This window comes from Lycium ferocissimum, chromosome 9 (genome assembly GCF_029784015.1).
Source record: "Lycium ferocissimum isolate CSIRO_LF1 chromosome 9, AGI_CSIRO_Lferr_CH_V1, whole genome shotgun sequence".
Taxonomy (NCBI): domain Eukaryota; kingdom Viridiplantae; phylum Streptophyta; class Magnoliopsida; order Solanales; family Solanaceae; genus Lycium; species Lycium ferocissimum.
Window position 1 is genome coordinate 18,164,213 of NC_081350.1, and position 20,199 is coordinate 18,184,411.

The 20,199-nt window shown below is 38.8% G+C and overlaps 1 protein-coding gene across 1 annotated transcript; it reads right to left on the minus strand.

Annotated features, from left to right (window-relative positions):
* Positions 1-4,995: 4,995 nt before the first annotated feature.
* Positions 4,996-6,173, minus strand: LOC132031634 (uncharacterized). Its single transcript, XM_059421597.1, has 3 exons — positions 6,084-6,173; positions 5,521-5,656; positions 4,996-5,390 (listed from the first exon to the last, which is right to left on the minus strand). The coding sequence occupies exons 1-3, from the start codon at positions 6,171-6,173 to the stop codon at positions 4,996-4,998; spliced, it is 621 nt and encodes a 206-aa protein (XP_059277580.1).
* Between the last annotated feature and the right edge of the window lie 14,026 nt (positions 6,174-20,199).

Here is a 20,199-nt window from a genome sequence, read left to right on the forward strand (position 1 = left end):
TAAACCCTAGCGTCATATTTTGCACAATATAGAATTTTTTCTTCTCTAATTAAGTTTAATTGATATTTAACCTAGCTAGAAGTGAAATGAATTATGGCTCATGAGATAGAAATTGTTGTGATAAACACTAAAACTAGTGGTATTGGCAGACATCGGTTTATAATTATGATCTTTTTTTTCCGCATCCATTAAACACTACATGTTATATTCTTGTACTTCCCCAGCCAGTTAATTATTGGACAAAAAGCTATGAAATTTGAAGTAGATCCATGAGAATTGCACTTTGTGTAGTATAAAATAGGTTTCGTGGATGGAACTTGAACAGAGAGTCAGTATGAAGGAGCTTATAGAGTGAAATTGAATAAATTCAGTTTTGTGATTTGATGGATATGACCTCAATATTGATTGATTTGGTTAATGGGATTGTTTACACATTTGATTTGCACTATACCTAAGTAGATCGATCACAAACAAAAAACGGTTAAACAAAATCCTTTGGAGTGAGAATAAGTAGGATAAGAAATTCTTTTCATTTTATTGATATAAATTGTCGGGAACCTTACAACACTTATGCATTCAATGAGCATAGGTACTTTCTGACTTTAGTTGCTAATTACTCAAGAATGTATTGGATCTTTTTTTTGAGTGATGTCATAGTAAAAGAATTAATTTTTTCTGTTAATAAAACTAACTTTTCTGCTTTTATAAAAACTCTGAAGTAAAATAATGGTCTTGAATTTTTTAATTGCCAATGTCATGATCTTTTCTCTTCACAGGCTAATTATCTATCAAAGTTCTTATGTGGATGCTCCACAATAAAATGGAGTGGTTGAACGTAAACATAAACATCCTGGTCCGTGAGAAAACATGGGATATCCTTGCTAGACTTGGATGTGATGGAGATACTCGATGTGGGAAATCTCAATCAATCTGTCTGAGCTGATGATTTAGCTTATGTCAAAAGTTGCGGACACCATCAAAGATAGTCATGCAATGCGTTATGGTTTCTTGTTGGCAACTTTATTTGAGAAGATGAATATTACTTTTCGAGAGGTCAAGTATGAGACACAAAATGATGATGTGTTGGATATAGCTACGTTGAGAGCTTGTGGCTATATGAATCTACAATGTAGAGGTGGAGCCGACCCAATTATGCTTCCAGAAAGAAGTAAAGTGACATATGTGTTGAAAAGGCGGGAGCTGCTATCTTAGGACAATCAGAAGCTATTTGAAGATATTGTCATCTTGAGGGATGAGATTAAGCAGCTAAGAAAGGAACTAAGGCGTGGTAGATATGCTCATGCTAAACAGCTGAAAGAGATACTTCGAGTTATGACCTCGCATCCTAACACCTAATGAACGTGATCCTTAATCTCAACCCTGTGCTCAAGGCTGGCTCATGGGGGAAGCAACTAAAGCAGTTGCTTTAGGCCCCCCAAATTAAGGGCCCCAATTTTTATATTATTTAGTATTATAGAGTTATATTATTATTATTATTATAAAAAGATACTAGTTTATGCTTGTTTTTGGAATATGATAGGAATTATTTTAAATCAATAAAAAATAGACGATGTTAAGGAGACAAATACTTAAATTTCAGAACATGCAATATGTATAAAAGAATAGTTCAATGAATAATTAATTAATGAAAAGACAAAAAAAAAATGGTCTTTTGAAGTATCTTTTAGAGTTGATTATTTCTTATAAAGAGTGGATGAATTCATTTTTGCAATTCAAAAATAGACCTGAACTATTCTAAATGTATGAAATTATTTTAACATCTACTCAGCAGTACAAAATAATTGAGATCATTAGATTAAGAAAGCTTATAAAAATATTATATATATTGTGATGTTTGTTGTAAAAATATTTTCAAAACCTTGGTGAAAAGAGTTACTAGATAGTTTCAATGGCAGGAGCTAGCAAGTGGTCGAATATGATCAAGATTAGAGGTGGATCCACAATTTAAATTTTTTGAGTTCAATATATAAGGTTTCTGCATTGAACCCATTGTATTTGTAAAACTACGGGTTAGAGTGACTATTTGTTGCAATTCTAGTGACTTTTTATTCATAAATTTATGCTCGACATGAAAAGCATTGGATTCGATCAAATAAATCCGATATTTACATGTTGCATCCGCTGCAGATGAAGATATGTAAAGGATCAGATAGTCCGTACACTATAATTACAAAACAAAAATGCAAAGAAATCAAATAAACATATATAAATTTTATTAATTAAATTTAGGTTTAGGCCACCAATTTCATTGAACCGCCCCTGAATGTGCTTTAGTCCTTGTCCTTGATCTCCCAAACCTTTTTTTTTTTTGGTTATGTAAAACTCATGGTTGTTAGTTAGTCTAAAATGGAACAACCTTATTCTGCAATATTTTGGGTTGGATCTTTATGTCTTTTATGGCACTACCTCTAAAATTCACTGTTTTATGTTTTAATAGCATTTATCTTGCAGATGTCTAATATCCTTTGATTAATGTTATCATGACCCAACCGGTCGTGATGGCACCCACAATAATTCCTCTGGTGGGCGAATCATCCCCTTAACCAATTATTCATTCATTTGTACAATTATAAATCCATAACAAGAAATAAAATCATAAAACTATCTAGTCATGCCATAAATAAAATAAAGATGCGGAAGTCTAACTATTACAACCCCAAAATCTGAAAGTCATCGTACAAGGACTCTAAAACATAAAGCCGTCTAAGAAATAATAGCTGTCTGAAATAACATAAATGTCTGAAATGAAGTAGACATCAAGATAGGAAAGATCTTCAGGCGGCATGGCATGGATAGGAGCTCACCCTCTGGTCTGGACAGGAAATAGCGTCAAGCTAGATGTGAGGTCTGGAAGAAGTCTCTGGCACACAATCTCAACTCAAAATGGGTGCATCAAGTAGTATTAATACAAACACTATGTGCCGATAGATATCATCGGCCGACTAAGGTTAATATCATGGATACGTTCATAAAATCAAGAATGGGCAGATAGGCACACAACACAACAATATCAAAAGTCAATCATCAACAAATCAACAATGCATCACAAGAATAAGATAAGTCCAATGCAATGCAACTAATGATAGTATCTCAACCGTACACACATGCCAATAGCTATTTTCGCTCATTAGTCATGACCTGCAGGGGACCATGGTGTCCATGTACCACTCGCTCCGGTACGGACGTCAGATCACGACCCCTTATTTAGGCCACATCCTCACCCCCTGTCAAATGTGCCTTTATATATATTTCTCTATCTGATCACAATATGCATCTCAGCGTATTTCCAGTCCAACAGTCAATATGGAATATGATCAATCAATAAATTCAATGTCAATAAATGCAGGGCACCATGCCACAAGTCATAACAGGACTCAGATAATCAACTCAACACAGCATGAATATGCAACCATCTCAAACAACAAGAAGAGTATATATTGACTCATTCCTTCTCATAACACAACAATTTCACCTCAGGTTTCGATACATAAAGTAATGTTGACAAGCCCACATAATCAGAAATCATACCAACCTAAATAGTGTCCAATCAGACGTCATGTCCGAAGACCTAATCATGCTTTCTCCCATCAATTCTACTATATATACAATCAACTAATCAAAGTTTAACTCAAGTAAACCATAACCTACCTCAGGTGCAGAACTGGAACAAAGCAAGCTACTCCGCTAAAGCTTTCCCCTTTCATAATGCTTTGGAACGCTCAAAGTCTAGCAATATAACGCTAAGTAAGTAATAGACCATCTACTCAAAATAAGAATAACAATTGGGGAAGAAGACCCAATTACTCCTACCCTTTTCAAATGGGTGAAATCATCATTTAATGGCAACTTTATCATAACCTCAATCCCAACAAGGATAATCCTCTAATTTATAGGATTCTAACCAATTTAACCTTTTCAAAACAAATTTTAATCCAAAGTTCCCATTTTGATTGGAACGCTAAGTCTCAATATATAGTTTTCAACATCATTAATCAATTTCCCATCCTAGAAGATGATAACCTACACTCCTAGATGATAGAACGGTAATAAAATCAACAATCCACCATTTATTCAAGGGTTTATTAATGTTAGGGTTTCTAGGACTTTCATCCACCATTAATGGACCTTAAGGCTAGCATATGAACTTAAGAAGAAAAGGAAATGAACCACATAAAGATTAGGACTTACCCTCAAAGAAGAATCCACCCAAGCCTTAGAAAAATCATTTTTTTTCCTCTTGCAACTGTTTTTTGAGTTATATGGGTAATGCCTCTAAATCAATAATGTAAAAGTGGGTTTCTGCCTCCTGTCGATCGCTGCAGCAGTCACTGCTTTCGCTGTAGCGGCCTCGCAATAGTGATTAGAGAGGCCGCTACGGCGGACCTCATTAAATGGCCTGGTTCGCCATAGCGGTCCAAACCGCGCCTTAGCGGTCCCGCTATGGCTGCCCACTACCCGCTACTGCGAAAATCCCCTAAATTCAATTCATCGCAGTGGCAGCCAAGTTTTCGCTGCGGTGGACCCGCTGTGGCGGGTCCCATCCACTGCAGCGATCACATCAGAACTAGTAAAGCTCTGGTTTTTCACTTAGTTTCCACCAAAATCCCAAAATCAATCTGAGGCCCTACATACACAAACCAGACATGCACATATATGTGAAAACACACTACGGACTCACCTGTGGCCTCAGAATTCCCAACGGATGTCTAATTTACTAATTCAACCCCTAACGAAAATAAAACAAGTTTTCACTCAAGTGCACATTTACAATCAGATGCCTTTTCTTTAGAATTCTGAATTTTTAAATTCTCACTAGACTCACGTCTAGTCTCGAAAATGTACGGGCAGGGGTAAAATTGTCAAAACGCACATAACGGCCATAGGTTGTTACATTAAATACCAATTAAACAACCCTTCGTCCTCGAACGCACAAGGAAAGGAAACAAGGGGAAAGGTATTTGACTGGGTGAAATGCTAGGGATACTTATTTCGTATTTCGGTCTCGAACTCCCAAGTAGCCTCCTCAACAGGACGATTCTTCCATTGAACCTTCACTGACGCTATGTCCTTAGATCTCAACTTACCAACCCCCCTATCTAAAATAGCAATAGGCTCTTCCTCATAAAACACGCTCTCATCCAATAAGACTGAATCCCAATGAATAATGTAAGAACCATCACCATGGTATCTCTTCAACATAGAGACATAAAACACCGGATGAACACCCGACAAACCTGGAGGCAAAGACAGCTCATAGGCTACCTCCCCCACAGGGCTAAGAATCTCAAAGGGACCGATGAACCTAGGACTGAGCTTGCCCTTCTTCCCAAACCTCATCACACCCTTCTGGGTGATACCTTTAACAAAACCTGCTCCCCAACCATGAACTCAAGATCTCAGACCTTCCGGTTCGCATATTCCTTCTGTCTACTCTGGGCCATAAGAGCTTATCCTGAATCACCTTAACCTTGTCTAATAACTCTCTCAAAAGGTCAGTACCCCATGGCCTTATCTCAAATGCATCAAACCTCCCAATAGGAGATCTACATCGCCTCCCATAAAGAGCCTCAAACGGAGCCATATCAATGTTTGAGTGGTAACTATTATTACATGTAAACTTTGCCAATGGTAAGAACTGGTCCCAATGACCGCCAAAGTCAATCACACAAGCTCGGAGCATATCCTCGAGAACCTAAATCATCCGCTCAAACTGACCATCTGTCTGAGGGTGAAAAACTTTATCAAGATCCAATTGAGTGCCTAACTCGGCCTGCAAAGTCCTCTAGAATCGGGACGTAAACTACGTGCCTCTATCAGATATGATGCATACGAACAATCTCACGAATATAAATCTGGGCCAACTTCTGAGCAGTGTAGGTAATCCGAACGGGTATGAAATAAGCAGACTTAGTCAATCTATCCACAATGACCCAAATCGAATCAAACTTGCCTAAGGTCTTTGGAAGACCAACGACAAAGTCTATGGCTATCCTCTCCCACTTTCACTCAGGAATGGGCATCCTCTGATGCGTACCCCTGGGTCTCTGGTGCTCATACTTAACCTGTTGATAATTTAGATACTGCAATACAAACTCAACGATATCACGCTTCATCCTAGCCCACCAATAGTGCTGCCTCAAGTCACAATACATTTTGGTAGCACCAGGATGAATAGAATATCTAGAACTGTGGGACTCTTCCAGAATCGTCCGAAATAAAGTCATCAATGCGAGGAACACAAACACGTCCCTTAATCCTCAAGACCCCCTCACTACCAATCATGGCCTCCTTAGCCTCACCACTCAAAACCTTATCACAGATCTTGCACAAACTTGTATTCTCGAATTGCCTTGTCTTAATCAGCTCTAGAAACGATGACCTCGTCTCAACATAAGCCAGCACTCTACTCGAATCAGATATATCGAGCCTTATGAAATTGTTAGCTAGAGTCTGGACCTCCATGGCCAACGGACGCTCCGAAACTATCAAGTTAGCCAAACTACCCATACTAGCTGATTTCCTACTAAAGGCATTTGCTACCACATTTGCCTTGCCAGGATGGTAAAAAGTGATAAAGTCATAATCCTTAAGCAACTCCATGTATCTCCGTTGCCTAGAATTAAGATGCCTCTGAGTAAACACATGCTGAAGACCGCAATGATCGGTGAATACCTCACAATGGACACCATAAAGATAGTGCCTCCAAATCTTCAAAGCAAATACCACCCCCTGCCAACTCCAAATCGTGCGTATGATAGTTCTTTTCATGAATCTTTAGCTGTCTGGAAGGATAGGCAATAACTTTCTTTTCCTGCATCAACACACCACCCAAAACAGAACTAGAAGCATCACAATAAACCACAAAGTCCTTGCCCTCCACGGGCAATGCTAGGATCGGAGCTGTAGTCAATAAAGTCTTGAGCATTTTAAAGCTCTCCTTACACTCGTCGGACCACTGAAAAGGTACTTCTTTTTAAGTCAAACGGGTCAAATGTGAGGCAATAGAAGCAAACCCCTTCATGAACCGACGTTAATAGCTAGCCAAACCCACGAAACTGCGAATATCTGTTACTGAAGTGGGCCTAGTCCAATCTCTCGCTCCCTCAATCTTCTTAGGATCCACCATAATCCCCTCTTTCGAAACCGCATGGCCTAAGAAATATACAGACTCTAGCCAAAACTCACACTTGGAGAACTTGACATATAACTCCTTATCTCTCAGCAACCCATGAACAATCCTCAAGTGTTTTTCGTGATCCTCCCTACTCTGCGAGTAAACCAGAATGTCATCGATGAACACTATCACAAAAGAATGCAAGTGTGGCTTTAAAATGCCATTCATCAAATCCATAAAAGCAGCTGGGGCATTAGTAAGCCCAAATGACATAACAAAAAACCTGTAGTGGCCATAGTGAGTACGAAAAGTTGTCTTAGGAACATCTTTGGCTCGAATCTTCAATTGATTATACCCTGATCTCAAGTCAATCTTAGAAAACATAGAAGCCTTCATGAAGTGTTCGATCAAATAGATCATCAATACGAGGAATGGGGTACTTGTTCAAATGGTTACTTTGTTCAATTGGGGATAATCAATGCATATCCGCATAATCCCATCCTTCTTCTTCACAAACAGTAGAGGAACGCCCAATGGGAGACGCTAGGTCTGATTGTCACGACCCAATTTCACTAAGTCATGAGGATACCTACCTTTTCCACCTCGGTAGGTGAACCTCTAATCCAACATTTCATAAACACATAAATAGATAATAAATAAGCGGAAGAAAATAGGATAGCGGAAGTCTCATGATAATAATATAAGAAAGCTGAAACAATAGAATTACACCCCAGTATCTGGTCTGGTTATACAAGAGCATCTAACTAAATACTACAAGTCTGAAAAATAAAAATACATCAATAGCTTCAAGACATTTGTCTTAGAACGAAAATAAAGACATAGTAGATAGAGAAGTCTTTGGGTAACGAACGTCCTTATACTCAGCCTGAAAGGCTCAAATCAGCAAATCCTCGAAGAGTCAGCCAGGAGTAGAAGTTGATCCCACCTGATACTCTGCATTCATAAAAGAATGCAGCAAGTGCAGGTCAGTACAAACAACAAGTACTGGTAGGTATCATAGGACGACTAAGACTAGCTAATGTATATAAAGACAACAACGCAAGATAAACACATAAATCAACAAGTGCAAGTCAACAATAAGCCATATCCACGGTACAAGTCATCACCTATGTTGTAGCATCTAAACCCAAATGTGCCAAGTCTCAGTATAGCAATCCGAATCAGTATGTCACAGTAGTATCACAACAATCAACAGAAACCAAGATACAATGCAATGCAACAATGTATTTATGATGAATGCAATGCATATGCAATTTTGTATAACATGTCCCGGACGAAATGACTCCACGTCTCAGCGATCATGACCCACGGTGGACCCGCGAAGTCCATGAACCACTCGCTCCGAAATATGACCTCGGATCACGAGCACACTCTCACGATCCTGGTAAAGACATTGGGCATCGGACACTCCATCATTCCCTGCAAGAAACCTCGGGCAACGAACACTCATCTCTCTTTTACGTACTCCGATAGAAACCTCGAAGGCTACACTCTCTCACATATCATCATCAGTACCAGAACCATGCATATGTCAGTGTATCATGGAAATGCTTATAAATATGATGAAATGTGACATCAACAACCAATTCTATTAGAAACAATACCACACATGGCACCCAAGTAGTATCAGTAATAAGGCTACAAAATAAGCCACAATGGAATCACAATTCTCAACAGTACCTATCAGGCACAGAAATAATATCAATGATAAGGTTACCCAATAAGCCAGAATGGATCATAACTCTCAACAGTACCTCCTAGGGTACACAAGTAATATCAATGATAAGGCTACACAATAAGCCATAATGGAATCACTATTCTCATCTCAATATCAATCAAGTAAAGTATCACGGTATCGTAACCCTGATGTATCATTATTCACAATTACCACAGTATCAAGATACCAACAATGCCAACAAGCAATTAATTAGATAAGTCAACAACACAACGGGGTGGCTAGCCCCCAAATTATATAACAAGGCCCAACCTAAGACAATAGCCAACCCAACTTCATACCCGAAGGATTACATGCATTCTCCGAAAATATCATCTAAACATACGCTTCGCTAATCGAAGTTTCACCATAAGGTAAATCATTACCTACCTGGAAGGCCGAACTGTAAGGTCTCCAACAATCACACCTTAGTCTTCCCTTTCCTTTGAGCCTTGAGATAATGAAAGTCTAACATATCCGAATCATGGGATTAGAATCAAGAAGAACATCAAACAAACCCTACATCTATTCAAGGCCCAAATCCCCAACCTATGGAATAGGGGTTTATGAACTAGAAGGGTGAAATTAGAAATCTAAAGGTCTCAACATGAAATCAAAGCTCTTGGTAATCAATTCCCATCAATACCAAGATAGAAAGACCAACAGTTTACTCAAATTTGGATTCTAGGCAAAACCCCAAATTTGGGTATAAACCCTAACTTCTAATCTCATAATTTAGCCATTAATTAGGAAGAATCATGTAATAATAGATTCTAGTCATCAATTCCATGCTTAATAGATCTAACCAACTAATAAATCATGATTGAGAAGCCTAGAAAGAAGAACTCACGGAATCCTCCTTTAATCATCAAACACTAAATGGACTATCATAATAAAGGAATTCTAAGGTGATTAAGGATAAAGGAATTCTAAGGTGATTAAGGACAACAGAATAGTAAAAGGAATAGAAGAACCTACCACCAAGAATCTCTTTGAAAAGCTCTCAAGAACTCTAAAGTCAAAATAATAAAGAATGGGGGACTTAGGGCTTTTAATGCTCAGTTAATGAAATAACCAGCCCGATACCGCTTCTGCGGCAGCAGCGGTCCCGCTTCAACGGCCACTCAAACGGCCACGACGGTTAACCTATAAATCCCCTTGACTGCTTCAGCGGCTTGGCAACCGCTATAGCGGTGCCGCTGATGCGATCTTTGGTGCCGCTATAGCGGGCACCAGAACCAGAATTGTCCTAAACAATCACAATCTAAATCCCGAAATCCTGACTATCACCCGAGGCAATATGCTTACATACCACATACACGGACACATATAAAAACACTCTACAAACGCACTCATGGCCTCAGAATTCCTAACTGAGGTCTCATTGACCGAGTCAACCCTCGATACCTCAACATCAACTTCCCAACCCAAGTCCCAAAATACATGAGTGTATTGGGAACCGAACCAAATATACACACAAGTTCTAAAAGGCCATCCGGACCTCTCAAAATCGACGAATTTCTGAAAAGGGTCCGTTTACCCAAAAGTCAACTATGAGTCAAATCGTTTTCACTTAAAAGCCAAATTTTCCACATCAAAACTCACTTTAATGCCTAGGGAATTGGGCCACCTGTCTTGTGGGTCTTAATGGTATTAATAAGGCTCGGGGACGAGTCAACGGGGCAAAATGGTCAAAACACAATAATGACCGAATGGTTCGTTACACCGATAAATCCCTTACTTAAAAGATCCTGAAGCTGCTTTTTCAACTCCCTTAACTCTGTTGGTGTCATCCGATATGGCGAAACAAAAATAGGGCGAGTCCCTGGCTCTAAGTCAATACAAAAGTCAATATCACAGTCGGGTGGCATACCTGGCAAGTCCGCGGAAAACACCTCTGCATACCACAAGAACTGATTCAAGAGATGGAACGTCAGCACTAGTATCACGAATATGCGCCAAATAAGCCAAGCACCCTCTATTAACTAGCTTTTTGGCGCGAAGAAAAGAAATGATATTCTTTGGGGAGGGACTAGGGGTACCCTTCCACTCAAATCTAAACATGTCCGGCATAGCTAAAGTGACTGTCCTGGCTTGACAGTCCAGAATTGCATGGTAAGGAGCAAGCCACCCATATCCAGAATAACATCAAAATCTACCATGTCAAGAATCACTAAATCAACCTATGTACCATACCTCATAAATGTGACAGTATAAGACCGGTATACTTTATCTACAACCACAGAGTCTCCAACTGGAGTTGATACATAAATAAGGGCATCAAGCAAATCACAGACCATATCAATACCCATAGAAAAGTATGTAGACACATAAGAGAATGTGGAACCTATATCAAACAACACAGAAGCTATCCGGTGACACACTGAGATGTTACCTGTAATGACTGCATCTGAACCCTCAATCTCTGATCTGCCAGGAAAGGCATAGCAATGAACCCGTCCACCACTAGCCTGTGAACCTCTACGATCAACCTGTCTTGTCTGAGCTCCGCCATTAGCAGGCTGATGTCCACCTCTTCTTGACTAGGATCCGCCTCGCACTGGCTGGGTACCACCTCTACTTGTTGTGTAACTACCACGCCCAGTCTGAGCACGGTTCCCACCATAAGATCTTTCTCCTCTAGCTAATGAAACTAGAGCCCTGGGAGGCTGATACCGAGCACCCTGGCCGCCTGTCTAAGTCTGGGACAATTTCTCTTGAAATTGTAACGACCCGTTTGGTCGTTATTGCGTTTTTACCATTTTTGTCCCCGTTGACTCTTCCCCGAGCCTGTTTAGTACTATTTTGATCCGCGAGGACTGGTGGTACAGTTCCCTAGGCCTCATTTTGTGTTTTGGAATGACTTTTAGAAAATTTGGTCTTAAAGTAAAAATCGTTTGACTCAAAGTTGACTTTTGGGTAAACGTGCCCGTAATCAAATTTCGACAATTCCATTAGGTTCATAAGGTGATTTATGACTTAGTGGTGTCATTGGTTTGGTTCTCGAAGGGTTCATGTGTGATTTGGGTCATTAGTTGAGAAACTAGTTAAGTTAGAATTGGAGTTGACTACGGTCCACATTGGGTCAAGATGATCCCGTGTCAATGTTTTGAAAGTTTCAATAAGTTTGCATGATGATTTTGGACATGTCCACAAAATTTGGTTAGATTCCGATGAGTGTTGGATAAGTTTGGGTTGTATGGTGATTGTTTTCGGTTTCAATGTCGATTTGAGCATAAAGGGTACCATATTGAGTAAACGACTTTTGATTCGTATTTCGACTGAACTAGTATATCCGTATCGTAATTTTGGAACCATACCAACTAAAATCATCAAGTTTCGACATCGTATGAGAGAATTATGGCCATTTTACTAAGAATTAGGTTGTCAACTTTTTCAGATTAATTACGAAATTACCACAAAAATCGTATTTAAAAATCTGCACTATTCCAAATATTGAAACTTCCATATCTCCTTCATTATAAGGTCAAATAGAGTGATTCAAAAGCCTAACTTGACTGGAATTTCACAAGGAATCCAATTAGAGGCACCAAAAGTGAGTGTGTGTGTGTGTGTCATTTGGCCCAAGTGTGTGGCAGAACAGCTGGGTGTTTTTGGCTATTAATGTTGTTGGAGTTTTTCTCATATTGAAAGTTTGGGTTTGTGAGAATTCAAGGATGTTCTTCAAGTTTCTTCCATAGGGTGAGGTCTAAACCATAATCTAAGTATTTCCCTTTGATTCATTTCCGTGGTGTTATAACCCGTACTTCGTACGCTTGGATAATTCGGGATAATTGCGAGAAGTTAAAGGCAAGACTATTTTCAAAATTATTTTAATGTACAAGTGGGTTGTGAATATTATTTATGAACCTTATCAGTATGGAGATGTTGGAAAAGGCCAAGGGTAAAAAGGGATATTTACTAAAGGGTTCATGGTAATATTATGGAAGGCTAAGGGCAAAATGGGAATTTCACAAAAATTGTCTTGAAAATTCTAGACCAAGCCAAGGCTTGGCCATGTGTGTGTATGTGTATATGTGGGTCCCACTCTTTATATGGACCAAAATTTATAAAAAGACAAGTGGTCATCTTGTCTTAATTTAAGGAAATTTCAAGAAAAAGGAAGAAATTTCTAGAAAAAGGGAAGGGGAGGCATGTGGCCATTTCATATTTAATGGGGGCTAATTATAAATTATAAGGACATATGGACTAAAGTTGCAAAAGAAGACATTTAGTCTTCTTTAATTATTTTGGAAAATTCAAGAAGAATGGAGAAGAGGGCATGTGCCCCTCACATGCCTATAAGAACTATATATATAAGAGAGAGAGCCTACCAAGCAAGACATAATTGTCATGAAAATTCAAGAAAAACTCCAAGCAAAAATTAGGGGCCACTCGGCCATGGCTATGGAGAATTGACTTCATGAAGTTGATCAAGAAAAAATTATTGCTTCTAGTATTCCAAGCAAGTTGAAGGCCCTAATTAACATGGAGTGGTTGTTGGAACAAGAAAATCATTCATCCTTGCAAGGCACAACTCTAGCGAAGTTGAAGAACTAAGTGGAAAAAGGTAAGGTTTCATCTTCTTTTGTATGTTGTGGATGCTTTTTATATGTTGTAGAGTGAAGAAATGGACGAAATATATGAAAATATGTGTGTTGGTGAGTGGCCGTATATGTATAGTGTTGGATAATTGTGGGTAGTGTAGTATGTAAAAATGGGTGAAAATCATGAAGGTATAGATGTTGGGTAGTAACCGTGTGTGTGTAGTATTGGACCGTGCATGGTTGTGTTGTGTAGAAAAGAATGGATTAATTTTATGTAGCATGTTGGTTGTTGTTGTCGTTGTAATGTAATGTATAGAAACAGATGAAAAACTCATGAGAATATGTATGTGGTTGTTGTGGCCGAATGATAGGCGGTTTGGCAAGTTGTAGTGAATTGACTTTATTTAATATTTTAGTTGTTGAATTGTGAATTTCATAATGATAAATGAAGGTTTGATGGCTTAAAGTGAAGTTATAACCATTATCGGAATGTTGAAGAAGTCGATGCGGTATTAGCTTAAATTCTTACGTTGCATGAGTAATGTTGTTAATGCATGGTTGTTGATATGGATTGTCGATATAACTCATAAATTTGGAAGGAAGTAATGCGTTGTTGACTTTGGTGGTGTTGTGAGATTTCGAGTGGAAGTATGTATTAATTGGGAATTGAATTGAATCTTGAAGTGTTGCTAGAATAATTGCTAGCATTGTTATTGCTTTGGCCGAGTTCCATTCTCGGGTTTGTTGTTGATGATTTGGGCCGAGTAAGATCTCGGGGATGGTGTATTTACGAGGAGATCTTTTGCCGAAATTTCGGCAGATCATAAGTGAATTTATTTGAAAAATCAAGACAAGTGTGCTTAGTAATGAATCTAATGATTGCATCAATTTTCTTGAATGTAGCCTAACAAGCCTGGACAAGCGTATCTAGTAAGGCGCGGCACAGGTATGTTAAGGCTCATCTATTTTCTTTCAAAGGCATGACTCCCACGTTATAAAGTCTTAAACGTTTTATATCTTCCTTGCTTGCAAAAGTTAGAAGCCTATGACTCCAAGGTACAAGTTCTTTTCCTAATAGTTCATAGTTGCTTTTATTAAAATGTCCATGTTTTTCAAAAACCAAGTTTTAAGAGGTTGAGAACTTTTATGACTAAAACGACGAATATGACTTTATATTGACAACGATGATGTCAAATATGAGGAAATGTCCGTGATGAATATGTCGAGGATATGTTTCTATCATGAATATGACAATGTGAAAATGTTAAGCTATTTCTTGACTTCTCAACTCTAATTATGGATAATGACTATTTTAGAGATTCCAAGTATATGAAACGATGCCTTACGATCCTATTCCATGTTTCTCGTGATGTTACTCTCCATTGTTAGTCTCGCCTTATATTAATTGTCCCTTCAAGGTGAGGCACGACGCCCATGGCTATTCCATAATATCATCGGAGGATACCGACCTTACGTCACTCCGATAGATACATGGCTTTCTTTGGGGCTCTCCTGCATGCTCATATGATATATGTATATGACATATGTATATGTATATGGAGGATATGGGGAAAGGGAGACATGTTGCGCTATAGACGCATTGCCACCTGGTCAGCTGGCGTAAACTCCATCCCGGATGCGGGATGCCCGGACGCGGGATATGTGGTTATGGATCGGGCTGCACGTTCCGCAGCAATATATTATATGGATCGGGCTGCACGTTCCGCAAAGATATATATATATATGGATCGGGCCGCACGTTCCGCGCACTAAGCATGCATGGTTCCGCCTAAAAGGGCACTCGGATGTGGGTTACTCTTTTATCTCATGAAATGCCCTATGTTGTCGTCTTATTACTATTCATGTTTTGTATCCTTCCATATGTTGTTACTCATGTCTTACATACTCAGTACATTGCTCGTACTGACGTCCCTTCTTGTGGACGCTGCGTTCATGCCGCGCAGGTACACCCAGGTGAGCTGAAGATATTAGCAGAAGATGTTTCCAGCGGGATTGGCGAGCTCCATTTTCTCCGGAGTGCAGCCGAGTCAGAGAGCTATGTTATGACAGTTGTTCTATGTTAGAGACTTTGCAGACAGTGTCAGGTGTATAGTATGTCGGTCTGTAAGCGGCTCCACAAGCCGATGTGTTGTTATATGTTATATTACAGATTTCATGCGATTTCAGATACTGTTGGATACAAAGAAGGTGGAAAGCATATTTGTTTTCTGAAAAAGCTCTATTATGTACTTATGCTATGATTAAGGGCCCAGTCTGATTACGAGTACTACGAAGGTCAGCGGGTTCGCTCGGCCCTAGGTAAGGGTCGGGTGCTCATCACACCCTATCGGATTAAGGGTGTGACATGTGGTTTAAGCTTTAATCCATGATTTCTAAAGTAGGAGATTGGGGTTTTTCATGAAAAAGGTTTAATGGATCTTTCTTGAGAAGTTTATAAAATTGGTTAGATTTCCTAAGTTGCTTTAAATGATGAAATTGTTTGGGATTATGCTAGATATGATTTATCTAAGGTTGTTAATCATATACCTTCCATTATTAGTGATGAATTTAAGAGTTAGGGTTTATATTCAAAATTGGGGGTTTTGCTTGAATTTCGAGATTGGATGAATCCTTGAGTTAATTTAGCAATTAGTTGATGAGTTTTGATCACCTAGTGTTTAATTGGATAATTTACCCCGAATTTTTCGTTTTGCCCTTGTGAGCCCCGTTTCCCCAAATTCTAGGGTAGGTTTTGACCAATTTGAATGATAATAATATAGGTATCAATCTTCATGATTTCTAATCTAGATTTCAAATATTAATAAACTTTCTTGATCTCGAGGCTCAAGGAAAGGAAAGACTAAGATGTGATTGTTGGTGATTTGTTGTTCGACCTTCCAGGTAGGTTATGGCTTACCCTATGGTGAGACTTCGTTTAGCGAAGAATATATTTAGATGATATTATCAGAGAAAGCATGTAAACCTTCGGGTATGAAGTTGGGTTGAATTTTGTCTTAGGTTGGGCCTTGTTGTGTGATTGGGGCTAGCCACCCCGTTGCGTTGTGACTTGATTATTTTATTGTTGTTGGCTTGATGCCACGTGATGATAATAGATATTGGGAACTGTTGTTACATCTAGATTGTGATATGGTAGTACCTTACTTGTTGATGTTGATTCGAGGATAGGGTTCTATATGACTTGTGTAGTCTTTTATGATATTGTTGGCGTACCCATGTTGGTACTTGTGATATTGATATATTGTTGGCATACCCATGTTGGTACTTGTGATATTGATATATTGTTGGCGTACTCATGTTGGTACTTGTGATATTGATATATTGTTGGCGTACCCATGTTGGTACTTGTGATAATGATCTGATTTTTTTATGTTGACACATGAATTGCACGCATTCTCATCCTTCATGATATACTATTGATACACTGTTGGTACTTGATGAGACACTGTGATGAGCTGGACTCGATTTTTAAATGAGAGTGATGTGAGAGTCCGATATCCGATGTTAGTCCCGGAATCGTGGATTGAGTGAGTTCATGGACTCCGCGGGTCCCCCAGGGTGGTGCCGGTCCCCTTGGGCAAGGATTTAGGTCTCGTCTGTCTGTTGGGCAAAGATCTGGGACGAGTGGCACGTAGACTTCGCGAGTCACCTTGAGTTGTGCCACCGAGATGTCGATATTTTCGTCCGGAGTACATGTGTACACAACATTTGCATGGAATTGCGTTGCATTCATACATGCTCTACTTAGGCCATGACGTGTACTTGGTTCTGATTATGTTCGGCTTATACTTGTTAATTTATCTGCCTATTTGCTTTATTGTCTGAATTATGTTAGCTATACTTAGTCGGCCGATGATACCTACCAGTACTGTGGTTTTGTACTGACCTCACTTGCTGCATTATTTTAAGAATGCAGAATTCCAGGCTGGATCTACTTTTGTTTCTCGTGGTTGAAAGTCGCTCCGAGATTTTTTTAGAGTCTACAGGGTGAGCACGAGACGTCCGCCGCCTTAAAGATTCTTCTTAGTTATGTCTTATTTCCTATATTAAAGAGTAGTTACAATACAACTCATTTCAATTTCTTTTTATTGAACTAAAATTCGATCAATAGATGTTGTATTACAGAATGCCTTCGAGTAAGTATTAACTTTGTTATGAATGTATGGGTAAAAAATGTACCTGACACGTGGACTTACCTGTAGTCAACACGTGTCAGTTTATTCAAAGACGAGTAAATACCAGATGGTAATACCGAGCATGGCATTTATGGAGAGGCAACAGACTGGATCAACGGATAGAACATCAATGGAAACTACATACGAAATCTTCTTTATTAGGCATTAAATGGAATTAATGCAGTAACGACAAAACGGTTACTAATGGCTAGAATCAAGGAAATTAAATGACAATCATCAATTTAGCAATTAATGATTGCCGTTACAAACACACAACGGGAAGAGCACCAGATAGGATCATATACCTATAAATAGGATTTTCATTTGTAGAGGAAGGCATCCAAGTCAGACTAAGAAAATACACTATTATTGATATTTCTTGCTTATTTTCTCCTTTATTCTTTGATCATCAAGCTTTCGTTCATTCTTGAGGATTAAGAACTCCGTTACTGTTGTTCATCAAAATTGGAATAAGTTTACTCTTTTCTCTTTATTTATCTATTCTTTATCAATAACTACTAAATTGCTTGTCTTAATTCTTTTATCTGTATCAAATTACTACCAACTGTAGTTAACCTTAAAATAAATTCAACTATTTGAGTGAAATACGAATTTTGACTCAAACAGTTTGGCGTCGTCTGTGGGAATCGAACCCATGACCACATGGTTAAAATCCATGACGAGCTTTGATAACAGCCCAACTAAGAATCTTTTGTTTTTTATCCTCAAAATCCTTTTCCTTACTTTCTATCCGTTGCTTGTACATATCCTTCCGTTCCAGGAGTTGCTTTGAGTGATCACGCAATTTTTTGGAGTGATCCATAAACTCCGAGATTTTTTTATGATTCTCCGCCAAGGCAATGCTTTTCTAATTGAGATCCTGGTCTTTATCCGCCGATTCTTTCTGAAGAACATGGATATCAAGTTTACGTTGATCTAGATCAATCAAAGCCTGTGCAAGCTCCCCATAATTTTTAACATTCTTCCATTCCAAAGCATGAAAATTAGATTCAAGTTTGCTAAATTTGGTACTTTGATCCCATAATTTGTTTTAGAGATCAATTTGAAACTGATTCGATTCCACCAATTTTTGCTTCAGATCACCGATAACCAACTCTTCCTGCTTGGCTATGCGAAAAGCTTCAGTTTTTTCTTTTTTGAGCTCATCAATTCGCTTTCGAAAATTCCTTTCTTCAGCCCGATGCGCTACTATCTCATCTTTGGCCCTATCTAATTCCTCAACAGAAGAGTTGCGTTCCGCCTTGAAAATTTCCACTTCTTGAGCAAGTATGGCATTGTCCTCACGAAGTTTTTGGGTTAGTTTAGCCTCACCTTCAGAATGTTCAAGACTTCTACATATATATGTTTGAGCCTGAATCATAAGACTAAGAGTGACCATATCCATCTGATGAGTGGGCATATCTTTTAGAATCATATTCTCTTTAGGACCAATATAGTTATGAGCAAAACGGCTCATCACGTGAGGATTGGCCAGGAGGTTGTCCTCATCTGACAAGTCAAAAGAACGATTACGATTGACAGTAAGAGGAACGAAAATCTTCATCCATTTAGTAGCAGGGTCATCTGCCTGAAGAAGTTGTGCTCAGGAATCAACCCCGTACAAAGTGTTGCCTTTTTTCCGAATGCTTTTCCCTTTATCGGTAACATTAAAACGGGAAACGGGTTGAGCTGTATCGTGAGGAATAGTATGAATACTTGCTCCTCGCCTTTGAAAAGGATAAGTAGGAGTATCAGTAGGAATATCAGCAACACTAGCGTCAATGTTTTCAGTATCGACCAAATCTTCAACATCAGCTTCATCAACAGTACCAGGAAGACAGGTCTCAGTTTTGTCGGCAAAAATACCATCGGTAGTATCCGCCTCAGGAATCGTAATGTCACCTTTATTATAGCACTCGATCAAAACTGGTAAATTTTCTATCTCCTTCACCGGAGATTCATCTGAAATAACAACAATATCAGAAGAGGTGGGAAACTCAACCCCCCTGTGACGATGTAAAACTAGAGAAGAATCTTCCTCAGAATCCGTACTCTCATCAATCAGCCTGAATTTACTAGGTGTACCTTCTGTCCTCTCGACAACAGCGTCTAACGACTCCGCAAGAAATTGTTTCTTCAATTTTCTTTTCTTTAAGGCAGGCTCGCCAACAGCTTTGGGATCCTTAAAATCGGCATTAGACCTCTTACTAGTGAGAGATCTTATTTTTTCCAACGCCGAATCGTCATCACTCGGAAGAGTTAGTCGTTTCTTTACTACTCCCTTTTTTGAAGGACCTGAGAAGAATAAAATGAATATAAGGTAAACTTTTTCGCCATTACAAAGTAAGATATTTCTTCAAATATCCTTATCTCTGCCTTTCATAGAAACTCCATCCGGTTTCGTCTCTTTAAGAGTACGAATACCTTTAGAAATGGCATACGCCCCTATGTACGAACATTCACCGTAGCTCGAATCACAGCTTCAGTAAACTCCTTTATATTTGAAGGTTTAACCAATCCAGGGTTAAAAGCTGCCGAACAAAGGAGAAGTTTAAAGAGAAGAATTAAGGAAATAAAAATTTTGTTTAT

What these genes read in the sequence shown, in the direction of transcription:
- LOC132031634 (XM_059421597.1), bottom strand. Translation starts at nt 6,173, where the DNA reads ATGTATTGTGACTTGAGGCAGCACTATTGGTGGGCTAGGATGAAGCGT. An exon ending in AGTATCTAAATTATCAACAG is followed by an intron (nt 5,657 to 6,083) that starts GTTAAGTATGAG and finishes CATTGGGACCAG; the next exon opens with TTCTTACCATTGGCAAAGTT. An exon ending in ATTTGAGATAAGGCCATGGG is followed by an intron (nt 5,391 to 5,520) that starts GTACTGACCTTT and finishes GTTGGGGAGCAG; the next exon opens with GTTTTGTTAAAGGTATCACC.